The sequence below is a fragment of the Pieris napi genome, chromosome 5 (assembly GCF_905475465.1).
Source record: "Pieris napi chromosome 5, ilPieNapi1.2, whole genome shotgun sequence".
NCBI classification, from domain to species: Eukaryota; Metazoa; Arthropoda; class Insecta; order Lepidoptera; family Pieridae; genus Pieris; species Pieris napi.
Window position 1 is genome coordinate 5,063,515 of NC_062238.1, and position 17,127 is coordinate 5,080,641.

At 32.7% G+C, this 17,127-nt stretch overlaps 2 protein-coding genes across 3 annotated transcripts; one reads left to right on the forward strand and one right to left on the reverse strand.

Moving 5' to 3' along the window:
* Nucleotides 1-126: 126 nt before the first annotated feature.
* On the forward strand, nucleotides 127-2,013 carry LOC125049683 (peroxisomal membrane protein PMP34). Its single transcript, XM_047649098.1, has 3 exons — nucleotides 127-532; nucleotides 604-664; nucleotides 737-2,013. Exons 1-3 carry the CDS (start codon nucleotides 476-478, stop codon nucleotides 1,453-1,455), a joined length of 837 nt encoding a protein of 278 aa, XP_047505054.1. The 5' UTR covers nucleotides 127-475; the 3' UTR covers nucleotides 1,456-2,013.
* Nucleotides 2,000-16,204, reverse strand: LOC125049680 (nuclear pore complex protein Nup160 homolog). Of its 2 annotated transcripts, none has more exons than XM_047649090.1 (27): nucleotides 15,964-16,204; nucleotides 15,767-15,872; nucleotides 15,480-15,696; nucleotides 15,308-15,413; nucleotides 14,801-14,996; nucleotides 14,418-14,590; nucleotides 13,989-14,152; nucleotides 13,338-13,431; nucleotides 12,910-13,061; nucleotides 12,212-12,351; nucleotides 11,629-11,710; nucleotides 10,686-10,806; nucleotides 10,268-10,449; nucleotides 9,050-9,173; nucleotides 8,331-8,427; nucleotides 7,755-7,895; nucleotides 6,922-7,134; nucleotides 6,415-6,533; nucleotides 5,362-5,534; nucleotides 4,947-5,042; nucleotides 4,352-4,484; nucleotides 3,745-3,906; nucleotides 3,381-3,547; nucleotides 3,069-3,150; nucleotides 2,855-2,988; nucleotides 2,363-2,560; nucleotides 2,000-2,138 (listed from the first exon to the last, which is right to left on the reverse strand). In XM_047649090.1, exons 1-27 carry the CDS (start codon nucleotides 16,055-16,057, stop codon nucleotides 2,034-2,036), a joined length of 3,771 nt encoding a protein of 1,256 aa, XP_047505046.1. In that variant the 5' UTR covers nucleotides 16,058-16,204; the 3' UTR covers nucleotides 2,000-2,033. The 2 variants fall into 2 exon arrangements, with proteins under 2 accessions (XP_047505046.1, XP_047505045.1); XM_047649089.1 differs by having other exon boundaries at nucleotides 10,686-10,809.
* Between the last annotated feature and the right edge of the window lie 923 nt (nucleotides 16,205-17,127).

Here is a 17,127-nt window from a genome sequence, read left to right on the forward strand (position 1 = left end):
AAACATAGAACATTGTTGATTAAATAAGTTGACACTTTTTATATTATGGCAAGAACATTTCAAGATTCTCTGTAATTGTCACGTGATGTGACCATACAATCGTGTGGCGTTTGTGGGTCACGCCTGTGAAAAAGTGATTTTGTCTTAAACCCTTGTATCCACATTCCAATTTCCACTTCCCAGGATTCCAGTGTATCTGTGTTTCAGCCGGAATATTTAAAAAATACCTTTAGTGTTGAATAAATAGTAGCCCTAGTCGCTAAAATAATGTAATTACTGCATAAATTGCGGTTGGTTTTGTCATTTGTGACATGTATAAAAAATAACGTTCAAAGTTCAAGATAAATATTATAATCATAGTTACTTAACAAGGGTATGATGAGCGATATTATGATTCAGGGCATAAGAGAAATCATTTTACTTTAAATTATAAATTTCGAACTTCATACGGAACACGAAGTATATTTTCCTCATTATGTCACCATTACTGTTTAGCTATGAAACATTGGTGCATGCAGTGGCAGGTGCAACGGTTAGTCACAATAGAAAAATATTTTTTTATGATGTACGCGATTGAACTGATAAATCTTACATGTTTAATAGGGAAGCGTTGTGGGCATGGCTGCGTTCTACCCTTTGGACACATTACGTTCCAGACAACAAAGTAAATTTATTTTTTTGGTTTTATTACCAATAAATAACAATTTCAATAATAAATCATGATACTTTTTTACAGTTGAAGATTCCACTAAGCTGCGAGGTTCTACTTGGGAACTTCTGGTTCTGATTGCAAAAGAAGAAGGTTTAGAATCTCTGTATTGTGGATTGTATCCAGTTTTACAATCACTCTCCGTTTCCAACTTTGTTTACTTTTACACCTTTCATGCTTTGAAGAGATCTTCTATTGGTTCAACAGCGATAAAAGACTTACTGTTTGGTATATTAGCAGGTAGTTTAAATGTCTTGCTTACTTCACCTTTATGGGTTGTCAACACCCGAATAAAGTTGGGTAAGAACAATTATAAAAGTCTCTCAGGTGGTCTTATTGAGTTATTTAAAAAAGAAGGGCTGAGAGGTTTATGGTCAGGTACTGTGCCGTCCTTACTTTTGGTTTCAAATCCTGCAATTCAATTTATGGTGTATGAATCTCTAAAAAGAAACTTTATAGCAATGAATCGTTTCAATACCTATAGTGCATTTATGATTGGTGCCATAGCAAAGGCTATTGCCACCACACTGACTTATCCTCTTCAACTTATCCAGTCTAGGTTAAGAGCTGGCACTAGTTTAAAACCTCTGTATAAAGATATCAAGTCTAATCCAAAAATCATATTCAGGGGGCTGGAAGCAAAAATTATGCAAACAGTTATGACTGCTGCTTTAATGTTTCTTATTTATGAAAAAGTTGTAAGATTAGTGTTAACTATTATGAGAGTTAAGGTTAACAAACATTAAATGTGATTTAAGGTCTTACTTTCATCGTTTTGTATAGTTTTAAAGGAGGTTTATTAACTAGATAAATCAACTCAGAATTGTGCAGTATGAATGAATCCTTAAATTAACTGAAAGTTGAACAAAACTTTTTTTTGTGTGGGTATTATTAATGTAATTATAAGTTCCATATTCAAAACCAAAGCCAAAGAATTTTGTGTGTTTAAGACATGACAATGATATTTAAAGCATAACATTCCAAAGATTTTTACAGTTACCAAGTACTTGAGGAAAATTAATATTGTTAAATTTACCTTAAACAAGTATCAGAAATATTCATGGTCTAAGAAAAATAATATTTAGGTAATTCATTTATTATGTCAGCTCAACAACTGACAAAAATCCATGACATTTTAACTTATGTTATTTAATTTATGTAATTGTGATAATTTTTTTGTTATATGTAATGTAATATGGGGAAAACTATGTTATTGGACTCTGGCTGTGTTTCATTGGGTTTTTTGTTACAATTTTTTTATACTGTGCTGGGAAATAAGTAAAAATAAAGTTTAAAAAAAGAAACATTTTTATTTCTTACTAATTCAGTTCACTATAGAATGTTTTATTTGAATATTTTTCATATCATCTGAAGTTCGAACTACCACTTCACTATATTCTTCAACTAATTTCTGTAATTCTTCATATATCTGTAAAAAAGATCAAGTTTCAAAATCGCATAATTGGCTACAAATAAGTTATGACTAACCTTATAACATTTTGAGAGTATTCACATAATATGTTAACATTGGGAAGATAAAACAATATCACCCTATAATTAAGTCACTTCATCTTGTTGGCCTAAAGTACCTAAAACTTGCCTGCAAGATGATATTTTATAATATGAACTAGCTAAAAAGTGTTCATGATGTACCTGTTTCGAAGGTTCATGATGTAAATGGTCATGCAATTCCGCAGTCAGCAAGTCTGCTAGGGCTAATGGTGCTGCAGTAAGGTGGGTGGGTCCCAACGATACAAGCGCAGCTCGCATTGCATCCACGCAAGCCTCACCTGCTTCCACAAGGCGCCCGCCACTAAGAAGAGCGCGGACACAGCAAGGACCATCCACATCCTTATAAAATATTAAACATCAGAATATTAGCATTGATTAGCAGTGTTGGGGTAGAGCGTGCGATTCTCACCTCTGAAGTCTAACTTCGAATTTGTTTATCTAGGAGCGCAAATAAAATTTGCACCTATGGTGAAGGTGATTCGTGAGGAAATGGGGAAGTCAAATACTTGTCTATTAAACATATATGATCAAAGAAACATGTAATCTGTGGCCAGTGGTCGAGACCTATAAGGTGAAAAATTATTTTTTATAGTATTATTTATTCTATATAGAAAAATCATTGACAATATTTACCATAAATCTTTGTAGAAACCAACGTGGTAGAAAGTATCCCGTGCTAATCGTTCTCTTTGTTACTGCTAACAATGTCTCTCGATCGGCGTCCTTTAATTTTGGGTACAATGTGTCAAAATCTATGGGCTCTGACTCTGAAAGAAAATTTCGGGAAGGTTAATAGGTTTGCTTGAATGCAGTAAATTTAGAGCTATATAAGTATAATTTATTCTACTTTTTAAAGCCTGTTGAACTGGATCTAACGCTTCTATGTCACCTTCGCGTAGTTCAGCTGCCAATTCTTCTGGGCCTATTACCTGAAACAGATATTTCATGTCATACAAGGTAACTAAGCCAAATATTTTTGATGAAAAATCAACACTTTGAACGTTTTATTCTTTAATTTAAACATTAACCAATAAAAATTATGATATATTCGGAGAAATCTTTAAAAATAATCGTAAGTAATGTACAAGTAACATCGCTTAGTAAATTGTACATATTAAAAGACTATAAAAATGTCTCAAAATAACATTAACATGAATACCTGTGGAGTAGCATTGTGTCCTTTCGTATGGGGCCGTGCCAGGAACGCGTGTTGAGGGCTGGCCAATCGCAGGCATGTAAGAGCGGCCGCGATGTACCTTCGACGTAAAGTCGTACCTCCCCGTTCGCTGCCGCAACGGGTAGCCCTTTCATACATTACAGCTGCCGCTGTGGAAATTTATATTGATAAATTTTATAAATATATGGGTAATACGTTAATCAGTTGAATAAAATTATTGTATTAAATGCAAGTAATTTTAACATACCAATTCTGGAATATACAATAAAAAAATGCATGGAAATCAAATATTGTCCGTGATTTAAAAAAAATATAAAGTTAAGGAAAAATATAGCCGTTTTGATACCTTTTCGAAAGTGCCCTCTCGACAGATACAGTGAGTAGAGAAAGTCATAGTATGGATTGTGCGTGTGAGCGTCGTGTAGCTTGGCTCGAGCTGCCGCGGCACGTTCAGCTTCACCCGCTAACGCCGCACAACGAACCAGCGCGTCAAGTTCCTTACGCTCCGCTAATAAAACATATATTAAATATTTCCACTAGTACACACGAGGAAAATTGAATATGTTTAACAACTGTAATTATTTCAATTTGAGAAGATACGAATGAGATGCCCATCAAATGTCTGGAAAAGGAAGGTGCTGAAGTGAGACTTCACTGTCTGATCTAAGCTTGAAAATTTTATATATTTATTTACTTCTTTTTTTATCTTTAACTTACATTATAAAAAAACAATTACTTATACTAAAGACATAGCCAAAAATGAAACATAATATATACATGAAAATGTTTAAACTTCTTATCATAAGTATACTATAACATGGCAGTAATTGTAGGTATTGCTACAAATATTTACGGGCTTGGAACCTCAAATAATTATTTTACTGTTAGCAATTTATATTTTTTGGTATAAATGAACGAATTTTAAATATTTTTTGGATCGATATAGGACTTACCGAGCGTAGTGAGTAGCATAGCGGCAGCAGCCTGTCGAGCGTGAGGAGCGGGATTAGCGGCAGCAGCGCAAAGCGCGCGTTCTGTGCGCCCTTCAGAGAGGTGCCATTTAAATACCACCCATTGGAACATCGCCTGTAAATAAACGAACATAACATTGTTACTGCTGAATAAGTAATAACAATATTTATTTGCATGATGAACAAAAATATGATTTTATTCTATACGTTTTTTAAATTATTTATTTGCTTAATGCTTAATACATATTAATTCATAAATAATACAGTTTAATTGAGATAAATAATAATAAAGCTAAAATAAATAGTACGTACGACAACGAACCAATATCCTCAACTAAAATTTTTTAATCGTATTTTTTGCAATAGTTATAAATTTAAGACAATTTTCTCTTTAAACTTAATTGAAAATCGATATTACTTCTAATGTAAAACTCTGGTAGTAAGAAATAAGAATATAAAACAAAATACGGAACAATGTGTTTCGTGTAATTGTGATTGGTTTATTCTAGTCCAACTAGACACGTACCATTTACTGGTAGACGTTGGAAATATTTGCATTAATAAAATTTGTACTCACCAGATTTGGATCGTCCTTATCAGCAATTGATATTGCAGTTTCTGCTAATCGAACTACACAGGCGCCAGCGTCGTGAATCTCGAACAATTTAATTACCTTTAAACAATATGAATTACCTTAATTTCGAATATGTTGATTATTCTAAATATTTATTTACACTTATTGGACAATAAAAAACCTATTTACAAAATGTAAAAAAAAACAATTAATAGCGCAACGGGCGACCTAAGCGATCTCTTTCGGGCAACTCTAAATATAATTAATTCCTATTCCTTCACATTCTAAATATTATAAAGAAAATTCAGTATTTTATTACATTTTAGACACACCTTTGCCCGCCTATGGTAGGAGTTAATTTGATGTAGTGTTATTTTTTCGTTAAGTGTTAATGAGAACGGATATAAAAGATACTGACTTTCATACAAAATAGCACAAGGGCGTGTTGGTAAGCCAGTCTATCGTGTGGTTCGGCCACTAATTGACGTAGAAATGGCTCGGTGCTAACTCCTTTCGCCGCGCGACAGAACGCTGTGTATGCGCCTTCAGAATCTTCAAGCTCCAGTAGCGAGAGACCAAGGATGAATTGACCTAGGTTAAAGAACATTTATATTAAAAATATTCCTAGAAGTAAATTTTTATATATTAAGTAGCTGCCCCCGCGAACTTCGTTTTTCCTTAATATGATTTTACTTAGCCTACCTTTTTCTCTATGTAACCTCAGAGTTAAAGTCATAAGATTTAAATTAACAAATAAAAAATAAGGGTTGGTGATAGAGTGGTGAAAATTTAGAGTTGTATGTATTTTTAATGGCACATTATAAAAAAAAAATGTTAGGGGTGGTCAACCCTTATCACTTAGGGTTCGAAAAATAGATAGTAGATGATTCTCAGACCTACTGAATATGCATATAAAATTTGATAAAAATCGGTTTCCGAGGAGTATGGTAACTAAGAGAGAACACGAACACGAGAATTTTATATATAAGATAAGCATTGCATGATTTTGATGAATACACAGATGAAATAAAAAAAAACTAGTTCCTCTGACTAATTATATAAAAGTTGTATGTACCTATATACTACTAATAGACAGTAACTTAGTTTTAAAAGCGAGCATATTAAGTTTTCTCTACATACAAACTACTACAAATAAAAACATAAGTTACAAATGTGTATCGCGTTTAATAAGAAAAGTCTACACACAAACTAAAATATCAAACTTCAGAATAGTAAGAATAAGCAACAGAGTATACTTAAGCCGGCCTAGCGATCGGAAAGCAACAACAGGTCCAGGTACTGCTGGATCAACAGGAGTGGAGGAGGACCTGTTGCAGCTGAAAGCCAGCAATTTAGGGGAAGTGGAACAGGACAGAGAGCGCTGGAACTTTCTCGTAGCTCGTAGTGAGTGTATGAGATGATATGATAATAGTAAGGACAAGTTGAATTAAAAAATAATATAGATACTAACGGGAACAAGCATTCCACTCGCACCAGGGTTCCAGCATATTGACGTAGCTCTGTACAAGCCGTGGCTGATTGATGGAAGCCAGCCACCAACCAAATTCAAAACCTCCGCTTACGGCCCAACTGTATGTTGCTCAGGATTATTTATTATTTTATTTATACTCATAGAAAAGTTTTTATGACATACTCTACATACAATTAACCATAAAATGACCATCCATTACCGATTGATTTTGAATTGTTTTAAAATATTTATGATTTCATCTTCAGAAATCTATAACACTACTTAATATGTAATTGTCATTTTAAAAATACAATTTATGAATGTACAGTTAAAATTTGACACATTACCTAAAAATTAATTAATTTCTTCTAAACAAATTTCGAGCGAGCCAAAAATTAATAGATTTGATGAATAAAATTGTTGTATGATTTCTAATGTGTCTGGCGTTTGTATTCTGAAATTTCTAAAAATATATACAAAAATAAGTATATACAAAAGTAAGGATACAGTTGATGTGCAAGATGGTACGCGAGTAGCGGTAAAGAGCGATGCCAAGCTGTATGTGCTCTCGCAGTGGCTAGATGTGCACGTGCCCTTTCGCCGCCCGCGCCGTGCACGTACACGTGTACAACCGCACCCGAGGCCTCAGAGCTCCACTCGATCGCTTCACCGCCTAAAGCGCTTAGCTTAAGACGGAAGCTTTCTGTACCTCCTGCTGTCCTATATGTTTAGTATATAGTTATAGACGGGAGCATAGCATTAGCACATTTTTTTATTTATACATTCTAAAACAATGTGTATGCCTAAAAAAATACAAGAAAATATGACATCACAAATTTAACACACATACACATCAATTACATTAGAACATAAGAAATCTATCAAAGGAAAGAATAAAACAAACAACCACAAAAAAATATTAAATAACACAAAACAAAAAAAAATAAAATAACTAAAACTAAAAAGATAAAAAATAACAATAAAATAAAAAAAACTAAACGAAAACTTAAACCATATTAAGAGCCTGCAAAACAAAGTTACGGTTAAGTTAAGTTGGTATACTGTTGTAGAACAAATAAATGTTTTCATCAATGTTTGTAATTAAGTTATAAGAGCGAGATAGCCTATTCACTGGACCATTAAAAGTAGCAGATAAGCGAGCTGTTATTACATTGTAATATCTATGAGAAAAATAAGGACAATGTTTAAATGGTTTTCCCTGTCGCGGGGTGGACATTTCGTTACCCGACTTTGTTGTATCAAGCAAACTGCCCTGGCGTGTGTTATTATTATTACACTTTTTTTCTATTATTAGGTATAAAGTATTAATTCTTACTAACGTTTGTTGTAGTACAGCAGAGTGTAGCCATAACAGTGCCCTATACGCCTGCCAATGAACTGCGCAGTGACCAGCCCCCGGTACTCCTCCAGCACCCATTACTGTACCCAGTGCTGCCAGAGCCCCTCGCACCACGCGACACCTGAGTTAGAAATATAAGTCTTAATTTTCCGAATTTGTTCCTTATGATAAATAATATTTACTGTAGATAAAACATACAACTTAAATAAGTTGCCTAGCTTCACAATATTTGTAATATTTTCCTCGATTTTATATTTATAAGTTAATTAAGAATACAAGCGGAAACAATCGCCCAAGGAAATGACAAAATTGTCTACTTTTCTCACCGCGCAATTAAAGAGTTGCCAGGTATACACTCCAAGTTATTAGACCACATTATAAAATAAATCTAATTATGAAAAAAGTTTATTTAATTCAACTACTCCATTAATTATATAAACTTTGATATAATATACATTTATACAAACAAATACAGACAACGAAAGTCATACAAATATAGACAATAAAGAAAGTCAGATAAGTCTATTTGAAATACAAAACATATTTAAAATCCTACCTCATTTCTGCCATTTGCCGGATCGCTTCAGTAACAATGGCAACACCGAGATCACTTGCAAACAAATTATCATATTCGCTGGTGTCTTCGTCGTCGCCTGAAATAAACCCTTGTTTTAATGCACAAATCAATTATATTTTATATGCTTATACAAATTCTACATATTAATACAAACGAAAAGAAACTACAATATTTTAAGACTTATTGAACAGTTTTTAAATTGTAAGTACTGAACTATTAAAAACCAAGGTTTAATTCTAGGTTTTGCGCGCGGGAGAGCAGCGTTGCCCTGGTGGCTTCAGGGTGCGACTCTCATCCCTGAGGTCGTAGGTTCGATCCCCGGCTGTGCACCAATGGATTTTCTTTCTATGTGCGCAATTAACATTTGCTCGAACGGTGAAGGAAAACATCGTGAGGTAACCGACACGTATTAGACCCAAAAAGTGCGTCAGGCACTGGAGTCTGATTACCTACTTGCCTGTTAAATTTAAAAATGATCATGAAACAGATTCAGAAATCTGAGGCCAAGACCTAGAGGTTGTAGTGCCACTGATTTATTTTTTTATTTTATTTTGCATCGCGGGACTAAGCGTAGACAAAACATATGTGTGTCTGTTTAGTTAAACATTATTAAGACAAAATGTTAAGCAACTTAGAAGTTAATCAGCCCAATCGGAACCCAGGAACTCGTTATTGGTTAAATCAAAAATGAATCATACTTTTGGATGTATCAATTTCTGGTACATCTAATCTCAACGCATCGTTCAATTCCAGAACAGCATTTTGTAAATCTTTAATCGGCTCCAAGATCGAAGTCAACTTTGCCTGTTCCGGTGTTAAACTCTGAAAACAAAAAAAATAAAAAAAATGTATGCGTGTACTAGGTGTACGTAAGAAGTGAAACTTCTTTATGACCTTATTTTTCGAAAAATGATCTACTATATGCAACTTAACGAAATTGGTTAAATAAAGTTTAACAAAAGGCTTTTATTATCACAGACATGAATACAAATACAATTATTTCATTTTACCTTATTACTACTAAGATTATTACAGAATTTCATTAATTGTAATAGAATTATTACTATCATTGTTATCGTTATAATATATTTTTGTTATTAATGGCTTCGAATCTCTTCGGATCAACCGTGGTAGGGACAAGAAAAAGATGGCGCGTAACCGAAAAACGTGACGATTTGCTACAAAATATTTTCTCCCATACGTCGATAAAAAATTCATTATAACGCCGATAAAGAAGTTAGACTTCAAAAAGCAACATGGCGCGTAACCGAAAAACGTGACGATTTGCTACAAAATTTCTCCCATACGTCGATAAAGAACTTTCATTCCAACGCCGATAAAGAACTTTCATTCCAACGCCGATAAAGAACTTTCATTCCAACGCCGATAAAGAAGTTTGACTTCAAAAAGCAACATGGCGCGTAACGGAAAAATGTGACGCGTAACGAAAAAATGTTACACTAAATTTTTTTCCAACCCCGATATAGAAGTTTCACTTCAAAAAATAGAATTAAGCTGCCAGACAACACTTTTACTGTCACTATATAGCTTAAAGCTATAACAATCATAAAAAGTTTTAGATTAAATGATCTTAAATACAGGTGGTATTACTACTACTAGTAACAATAAATTGATAAAAAACTTTATAACGTTAATACTTTCTTTACAATTTTATTCAAGAGATGTCGCTGGCGTCCGATTGACACGCGGATTTTAACACATTTTACATAATCAATTGACGGTAATATACACAATTTGGACACAGGTCTTTTAAAAAAAAGGTATTATTATTATATGAAAATTGTAGTGCGTTTTGCGTATCGTTTCAATACGATATATATTGTCCGGACCAGTATGACAGGATGCTTCATAGTAACAATACCTAGGAGCTACTTGGATGGCGGAAGATACTATACCGGTGTAGGGTCATGCTCCGTCAGCAAATGTAATAGCCTGGGGAGTAAACGATGTTGCGGCGCAGCACACGCGAACAATCGCCTTTCGAGATCTGCCGCTCCCGACGCACTCACTAGACGCTCCCAGCGTGCGCCTGCGCATACCACGCGACGGGCGTCCGTGGACAGGTCGCATATAGAGCCTGTTTAATAAAACGCGAAGTTATTAGATTATTTTCTTAACTCGTTTAGAGACTCGAAAGTAAATAGCAAGTTTGCTTTGCGTATTTTATACAATATTATTACGAATGACACGTAAACGCAAACCTAATAATAGAATAGTTTTAATTAGAATAAACTTCTAAAATACCTAAATTTAAATTATATTTATCTACTTTCTCTTAGTTTCTTTTGAATTACAAACCAACGTCAACAGTACCTGTAGGAAGAGCCGTGACGTCATCGGCGAGCATCATTTGCTCCAAAGGCTCCAGCTCTCGAACCAAAGATACTCCAGAGCGCCGAACTACAGCACACCACCAGCCTATCTCGCCGTCAGCCTTCTGAATAAATATCGATTTAATTTAAAACTCATATAAGAAAAAAATATCAGTTTGCCATGTCTGGATAAGTTTGCCATGTCTGGATAAGTTTGCTTGCGTGTAAGCGCGAGTAGGCGTCACACTCGCATGTCGAAAACGTAAATATTAAAATTTTGATATTAAATTAAATAGTAAACTCTGTGTAAGGTGAAATGCCCTAAGAACTTGAAATTATTGGTATCTTTTAGATAATAATCAAACAATTTTTTTTCCTACACTACAATATATGCGGTCTAATCGGTGAAATAAATAAATATTATAATTAATACGAATATATTATATTTATTTAATTTACCTACATATTTAGTATATATTGTATCTATTAGCGACCTTACTAAGCGAGGCCAAATTAATACACATATTTAGTTTAACGTTAACGTTTTGGACGACTCATTGGTCTAGTGGTTAGTACCCCTGACTGCGAAACCATGGGTCCCGGGTTCGATCCCCGGCTGAGACGAACATCGATGTGATGAGCATTTGGTGTTGTGCTTAGGTCTTGGGTGTTTAAATATGTATTTATATGTTTATCTATCTATAATATGTATCTATATCCGTTGCCTAGTACCCATAACACAAGCTTCACCAGCTTAGCATGGGACTAGGTCAATTGGTGTGAATTGCCTAAAAAAAAAATCTGCTTGATTTGTGTATGATTATGTGTTAATTCCTATCTTTCTTTAATATATCATAATAATACTAACACGTATTGTAAATACATAATATATACTCTACAATATAATATTATATATTTGTTATAAAATTTTCTTAACAACTTACATGTTTAGAAACCATTAACCCCAATGGCTTTTGTAAACCTTCCATATACTGCATACACCAACTATACAAATCCGACCAGCATCTAAAATACACATGATAGAATCAATTCCTCAAATCACAAAATAATATGAATAATAGCTCTTGCTATTGCTTGCTTCTGTAGCATGATAAATTTGGATTTGCTTGAATAGTCACATATTAATTTGCATATAAAACGTTATTATTCAAAAGTAATATTGTATAAGTCTTACTAGCTTAGTATTATGGATATATAAAGTTGATACAGCATAATGTATTCAAGGTTTTTAGTTACATTTTCAAAGTCAAAACGATAATTGTTTACTCTATTCAAATCTGCACAATCATTATCTTGCCTTTGACAAAAAAATAAATAAACGAAACAGATGCAAACATATTTTGACCCTCGATGGTTTAGGGGCAGTTTAAACACAACCTTTAATTGTTTGACAAACTATTATAAACAAAATTTAAACACCTTTTTATTACTCTACTCTGCTAAGCAAACACTTTGTAGTAAGTTTTAGTCACGTTGTTTAATTTTTTTTTTGTAATGTATACTAACTTGTGCATAAGATGCGAGTGGTCAGGCGCAGCGGCCCGCGCAGTAAGATTTCTTAATCGTGTCTGCACTGCGCTTACGCAGCTATCGCCAAATTCAGTTTCCATTACTGATTCGTTACCACCCCACGTGCGACGATAAATCTGAAATTATATATAAAAATATACACATTCGCTTTTTGGCTATCTAAAATATAATACAAAAATAATATCAGCGAACTCTAATAACCTTATATATAATTATTAATTTACTCTAGGGCATGAGATTTCATATACATAAGGGTTACAAAAACCATAACAAGATTGACATTCTGTGCTCTGAAAATTGTCTAATTTTAGCCAAAAATTTTTTTAAATGACAACAATAACATTCCAAGTACATATTGCAAAAACGCGGGAAACCTTCGAATTTGGCGGGCGCGGTTTTTGTTTGAATTTGCTGTAAAATAATATTTTTAATCAATTAGGTGATCAGAATAGTTAAAACTTGTATATATTTGTAATTTGTATTATTATTTTTATTTTCTTCTACTTTCTTCTTCTTATTGCACTTTTTTTTGTTGCTTAAATTTAATTGTTCGATTTTAAAATCATGATGCCTACACAACTGTAAATGACCCATTGTAGAAAACAAATGTGTTCATTAAGAATATTTTATTAAGTTTACCCAAAACCAACAACTGTACAAAGAGTTTCACTTACCACAAGTGCCTTTTTTATAACGGACGTGGGAAATAGTCCAGGAGCTAACAAGCGATCGCGGTACTGTTGATGAGACGATAGTTGTGGCAGCGGAGACAATGGCTCCTTACTGGCCACTGCACGCCAAGAAACGTCAGGACCGATGGCACAACCTATCAAAGTTTAAATTTATAGTGTAATAAATACCTCCGATGATAAATAAGTTGAGGTATTAGGAGGCAATGTATGAAAAAGTCTATAGTCGATTTCCCTTTGTCTAAAACAATATTTAAAAAGCTTTAATATTTGTCTATAGATATGAAATTAAAGTAAGAATATAATTGCAGTGTACGTACGTCAATAAATTAGCCCTAAGACAGATTAGGACGATTCATTATAGAATCTTAAAAGGTTACATGTGTATGTGGATCATTTTTGTAAATACATACTTGTTATGACAGCATCTCCATCAGGTTGTGACCATAAAGCCCAAATAACGTGACTGTTGTCACCATAACCAATTGTATAATCAAGGAGATCCAGCTAAAAAAATATATATTTAAGCTAAAGTAAATAACATTGTTATGTATAACATACAACAAGAAATTTTAAATTTCTCCTTCATGGTTAGTAGCAAAAGCCATAGTCGTAGAATAGTGACGGATCTGACAAATAGTAAACTTTACAGGGCAACCATTTCAAAATAATATAGTCATGTTAGTTTTTTGTCATAACTTTTTTAATTCATATTGTGTAATTATGAAAATTGGCATACAAGCAAACAAAATGGTTTCTTTTGAAACAAAATAAAAATAATAACATTAGTACCCAGTTTTCTAGAAAAATCATTAAGCGTCTATGAAAACCGTCACTTTACTGACTGATTAATTGGAAATTTAAAACACACGATTTTTTTTTAATGTAGCCGTAATATTTAGTCAATGTAGTATCCAAATATGATAAAAAGTGGATTTTGGATTTTTCAAATCCGACATTGTTCTACGATCATGACGAAATGTAACTTACAGATGTTCAATTTTAAAAGAAAGGTTTCATTCTTTTTTATTGTAATAGTTATGAATTTAGAAATAATCATTTACCTTAGGACCCATAATATGATGAATTTGCGAAAATTTGACTCCGGCAGTGCCCGCGTCATGCATTTTCATCACAATAAATTTTGACTCATTGGGGAATGAAAGATATGCAACTAAAAGTGTACTGCCATCCAATCCTTTTGTACTTTGAAGCATGTGACTGTGCGCTGTAAAGATTTTGTAATGAGAATGTAATTTAAAATTACCTTTAGCTTTATTTCACACAGTTTACTTAAGAATATCTTTGGTGTCCAATCTGGTATCAATTTTAATATAGATTTTTTATTATCTGTTAATAGGCCTTATAATATTTTACAAACTCGCTAAAGCATAGAAATATAATACTAAAACTGTACTGTAATACTTTTTTGTTGAAACATGAACTAAGTAGGATATAATTTTCTACATTCATTCAAGAAATGTAATACTCACGAGGTGGCTTAGGTCTGGCTACTGTTTGTGATAAAGGAGCTGATACTGATATTGGTGCTCCACCCTCATCAAAATGCCAGACACGCAGACATGTATCCCCACAGATAACAATAGCAAGTCCATTTGTCAGAACAACTCCATATGTTTCTATACCTTCTGTGCTCGCTTTACCCCTGAATAGAAGTTAAAAGAAACATAATAAATTATTGCCAAAGTTTATACTTGGATGAATTATTATTCAAATTTGTGAAAGTAAATTATACAGCACCTTTTGCAAATTTTTCTATTAGCATCATGAACATAATAATGTAATAGGAATTGATAATAATAGGAATTTTGAAAAGAATTAAGATTTTTTTGAGATATTTTATTTTATTTTATACCTCAAAGCTCCAGTTAGTCCCGACAAAAACCTAGGCACATTAGACTCCCGTTTCAAAACTGTAGTGACAGCAGCACCAGTAACAGGTAGTTTGACAAGTAATAGTCCTCCTTCTCCACCATAACCAAATGCCAGGGCAAACACAGCTTCCCCATTGTCTCTTAATATTGATGAACATGAATGAGCAACACCTGTATCTGTTTGAAAAATTTGGTCAAATACATATACTTGATATTTAGATATACTCTATTAAAACACAGTTCTTGTAAAAGAAGAAACCGGAACAACAAATAACATAAATAGATATTGATATTAAGGATTTCATAAAATTATGCTAACACCAATCCCTTCACAAGTTTAAGTTTTGAAGATTAACTATTTTTTCTTTAGCTAAATACCAAAGCTTAGTAGTATTTTAGTAGACCAACATTTAGGCTTTGTTAAAAAATAAAGTTTATTACTATTTAAACCTAAATCTAGGATGAGTTAACTTAAATTGTCAACTTACTTGATGTTGAATACTGATTTAGGATATAGTAGTTATTTGGATTATTAATGTCGCTTGTGTCATAAAATATTGATGATGTTGTATTGCTGAGAGCTCCAAAAATAGCCTGAAAAATGATAATTAGTTTAATAATTAAACACTAAAAAATTATTCATTTGTCTCTGAATTTTACCTTTTTATCTAGACTGTCTGGGTGTGGAAATATCAATCTATGAACAGAAGACACAGTAGCAGCCAATACTATGACTTGTTGAGATGATGGTTTTTCATAAAATGATATGTTGTTTAATGGTGGTGTGCCTGATGCCACTTTACATCTTAAATTGCAATTCGAAATATTTACATCCAAAGATGCCTCTGATAGTTCAATTGCATCTGATGTAGTTTGCCTGTAAATAAAATTATATATAATATACAATTGCACTATTAATAAACTACAAAGTAATGTAAGTAAATTACCAATATATGAATCTGTTCCTTGTGCTACTCTTTTCAGAATCTCTATACCAATACCCACCAGCTTTTTGAGGTAGTTTTATATCTTGCAACGTACTGTGAGTACCACCTGCATAAACAAAGTTAGGTTACAAACCATACAAATTAATAAACAGTGCAATAATAGCATAAAAAAAAGAATTATTAAGATTTATAACTACCAGTATTTAAAGTGATTTCTTTCCATTTATCGGGCAAGCAATAACTTGGAGTAATTTCTTTGAAAGTAACCGGTATTGCGTCTGCTAACTCCATTTCCAAGTATTAAAACGGTTTGTATCCCAAATCCTCTTAATATATAGATCAAGTATGGTATACCGATGATATTTTAAAAACTTTAATTCAAATTCATAATATTACAAAAACAATAAGTCCCTGATAAAATTGAAATAACAGATATTTAAATTTTAAAACATTGACTATAGTATACATACACTAGATAAATCATAAATGACATTTTATTGAGAGACGAGAGTGTGACTGTGAGTTGTGACTTGTGACACTTGAGACGCACAGACTAATTGAAACAGGCCAGTAAAATAACTAAATACCTGAAACCACGCATAAAGTCGAGATAAGATGTTGGTCCATTATTTTCTAGAGCAAAAGTATTTAGCTGACATAAATGAACTTTTGTTCAAATTTACGAAGGTCTATTATTGTCTTGTAGTAGTTTCGTTCCGATTGCAGTCGTTCTTAATCATTTTATTTTATCGAAATTATCGAGCAGAAGTTTCGATCGTTTTATTTTTAATACAAAAATTCATCATCACTTATTGATTTTTTATTTACATATAACCATTCATATAATGCATAATGAATTAAACGATATCTATTGTAAAAAAATTGTGTGCGTTTTCCAATTACAGCACTAGAGCGCATTATGCGGCATAATGCTCAACGTTGAATGTTCCAACTACAGCAACGCTTCGCACAATTGAGCTCTCTCAAAACTAATCTTCTCTCGTGCTTCTCGCAATCAATACCAACAAAGTGACAGAAAATTGACCAGTGTTTTCTTTAAGTTGGCATTTATCGAAATTTTCGTTAGTAAATATTATTTATTGTTGAAAAATTTGTAAGGCTTTCGTTTCGTCGTAGATTTTGAAAATAATTAAAGTTATTTCAAACTGCTAAAAAAAAAAATATAAGTATGGATGAAGGTATAAAATATAAATAGTTACTTTTTTATATTCCACATTTAAAATATGAATACAATTTTATTTTAAAATTCGGATCTGTAAACAAATTTATTTTACAGGATTATACTTTTGTAAACATTGCAATGGTTTTGAAAAAGTATATAATTTTTTTAGAAATCATTT

Excerpts from the sequence above, each read along its gene's own strand:
- LOC125049683 (XM_047649098.1), top strand. The coding sequence starts at position 476 with ATGTCACCATTACTGTTTAGCTATGAAACATTGGTGCATGCAGTGGCA. Across the intron at positions 533-603 it reads ATGCAGTGGCAGGTGCAACG|GGAAGCGTTGTGGGCATGGC; the intron begins GTTAGTCACAAT and ends CATGTTTAATAG. Across the intron at positions 665-736 it reads ATTACGTTCCAGACAACAAA|TTGAAGATTCCACTAAGCTG; the intron begins GTAAATTTATTT and ends ACTTTTTTACAG.
- LOC125049680 (XM_047649089.1), bottom strand. The coding sequence starts at position 16,057 with ATGGAGTTAGCAGACGCAATACCGGTTACTTTCAAAGAAATTACTCCA. Across the intron at positions 15,697-15,766 it reads AGGAACAGATTCATATATTG|GCAAACTACATCAGATGCAA; the intron begins GTAATTTACTTA and ends TTTTATTTACAG. Across the intron at positions 3,907-4,351 it reads TATGCTACTCACTACGCTCG|CGGAGCGTAAGGAACTTGAC; the intron begins GTAAGTCCTATA and ends ATGTTTTATTAG.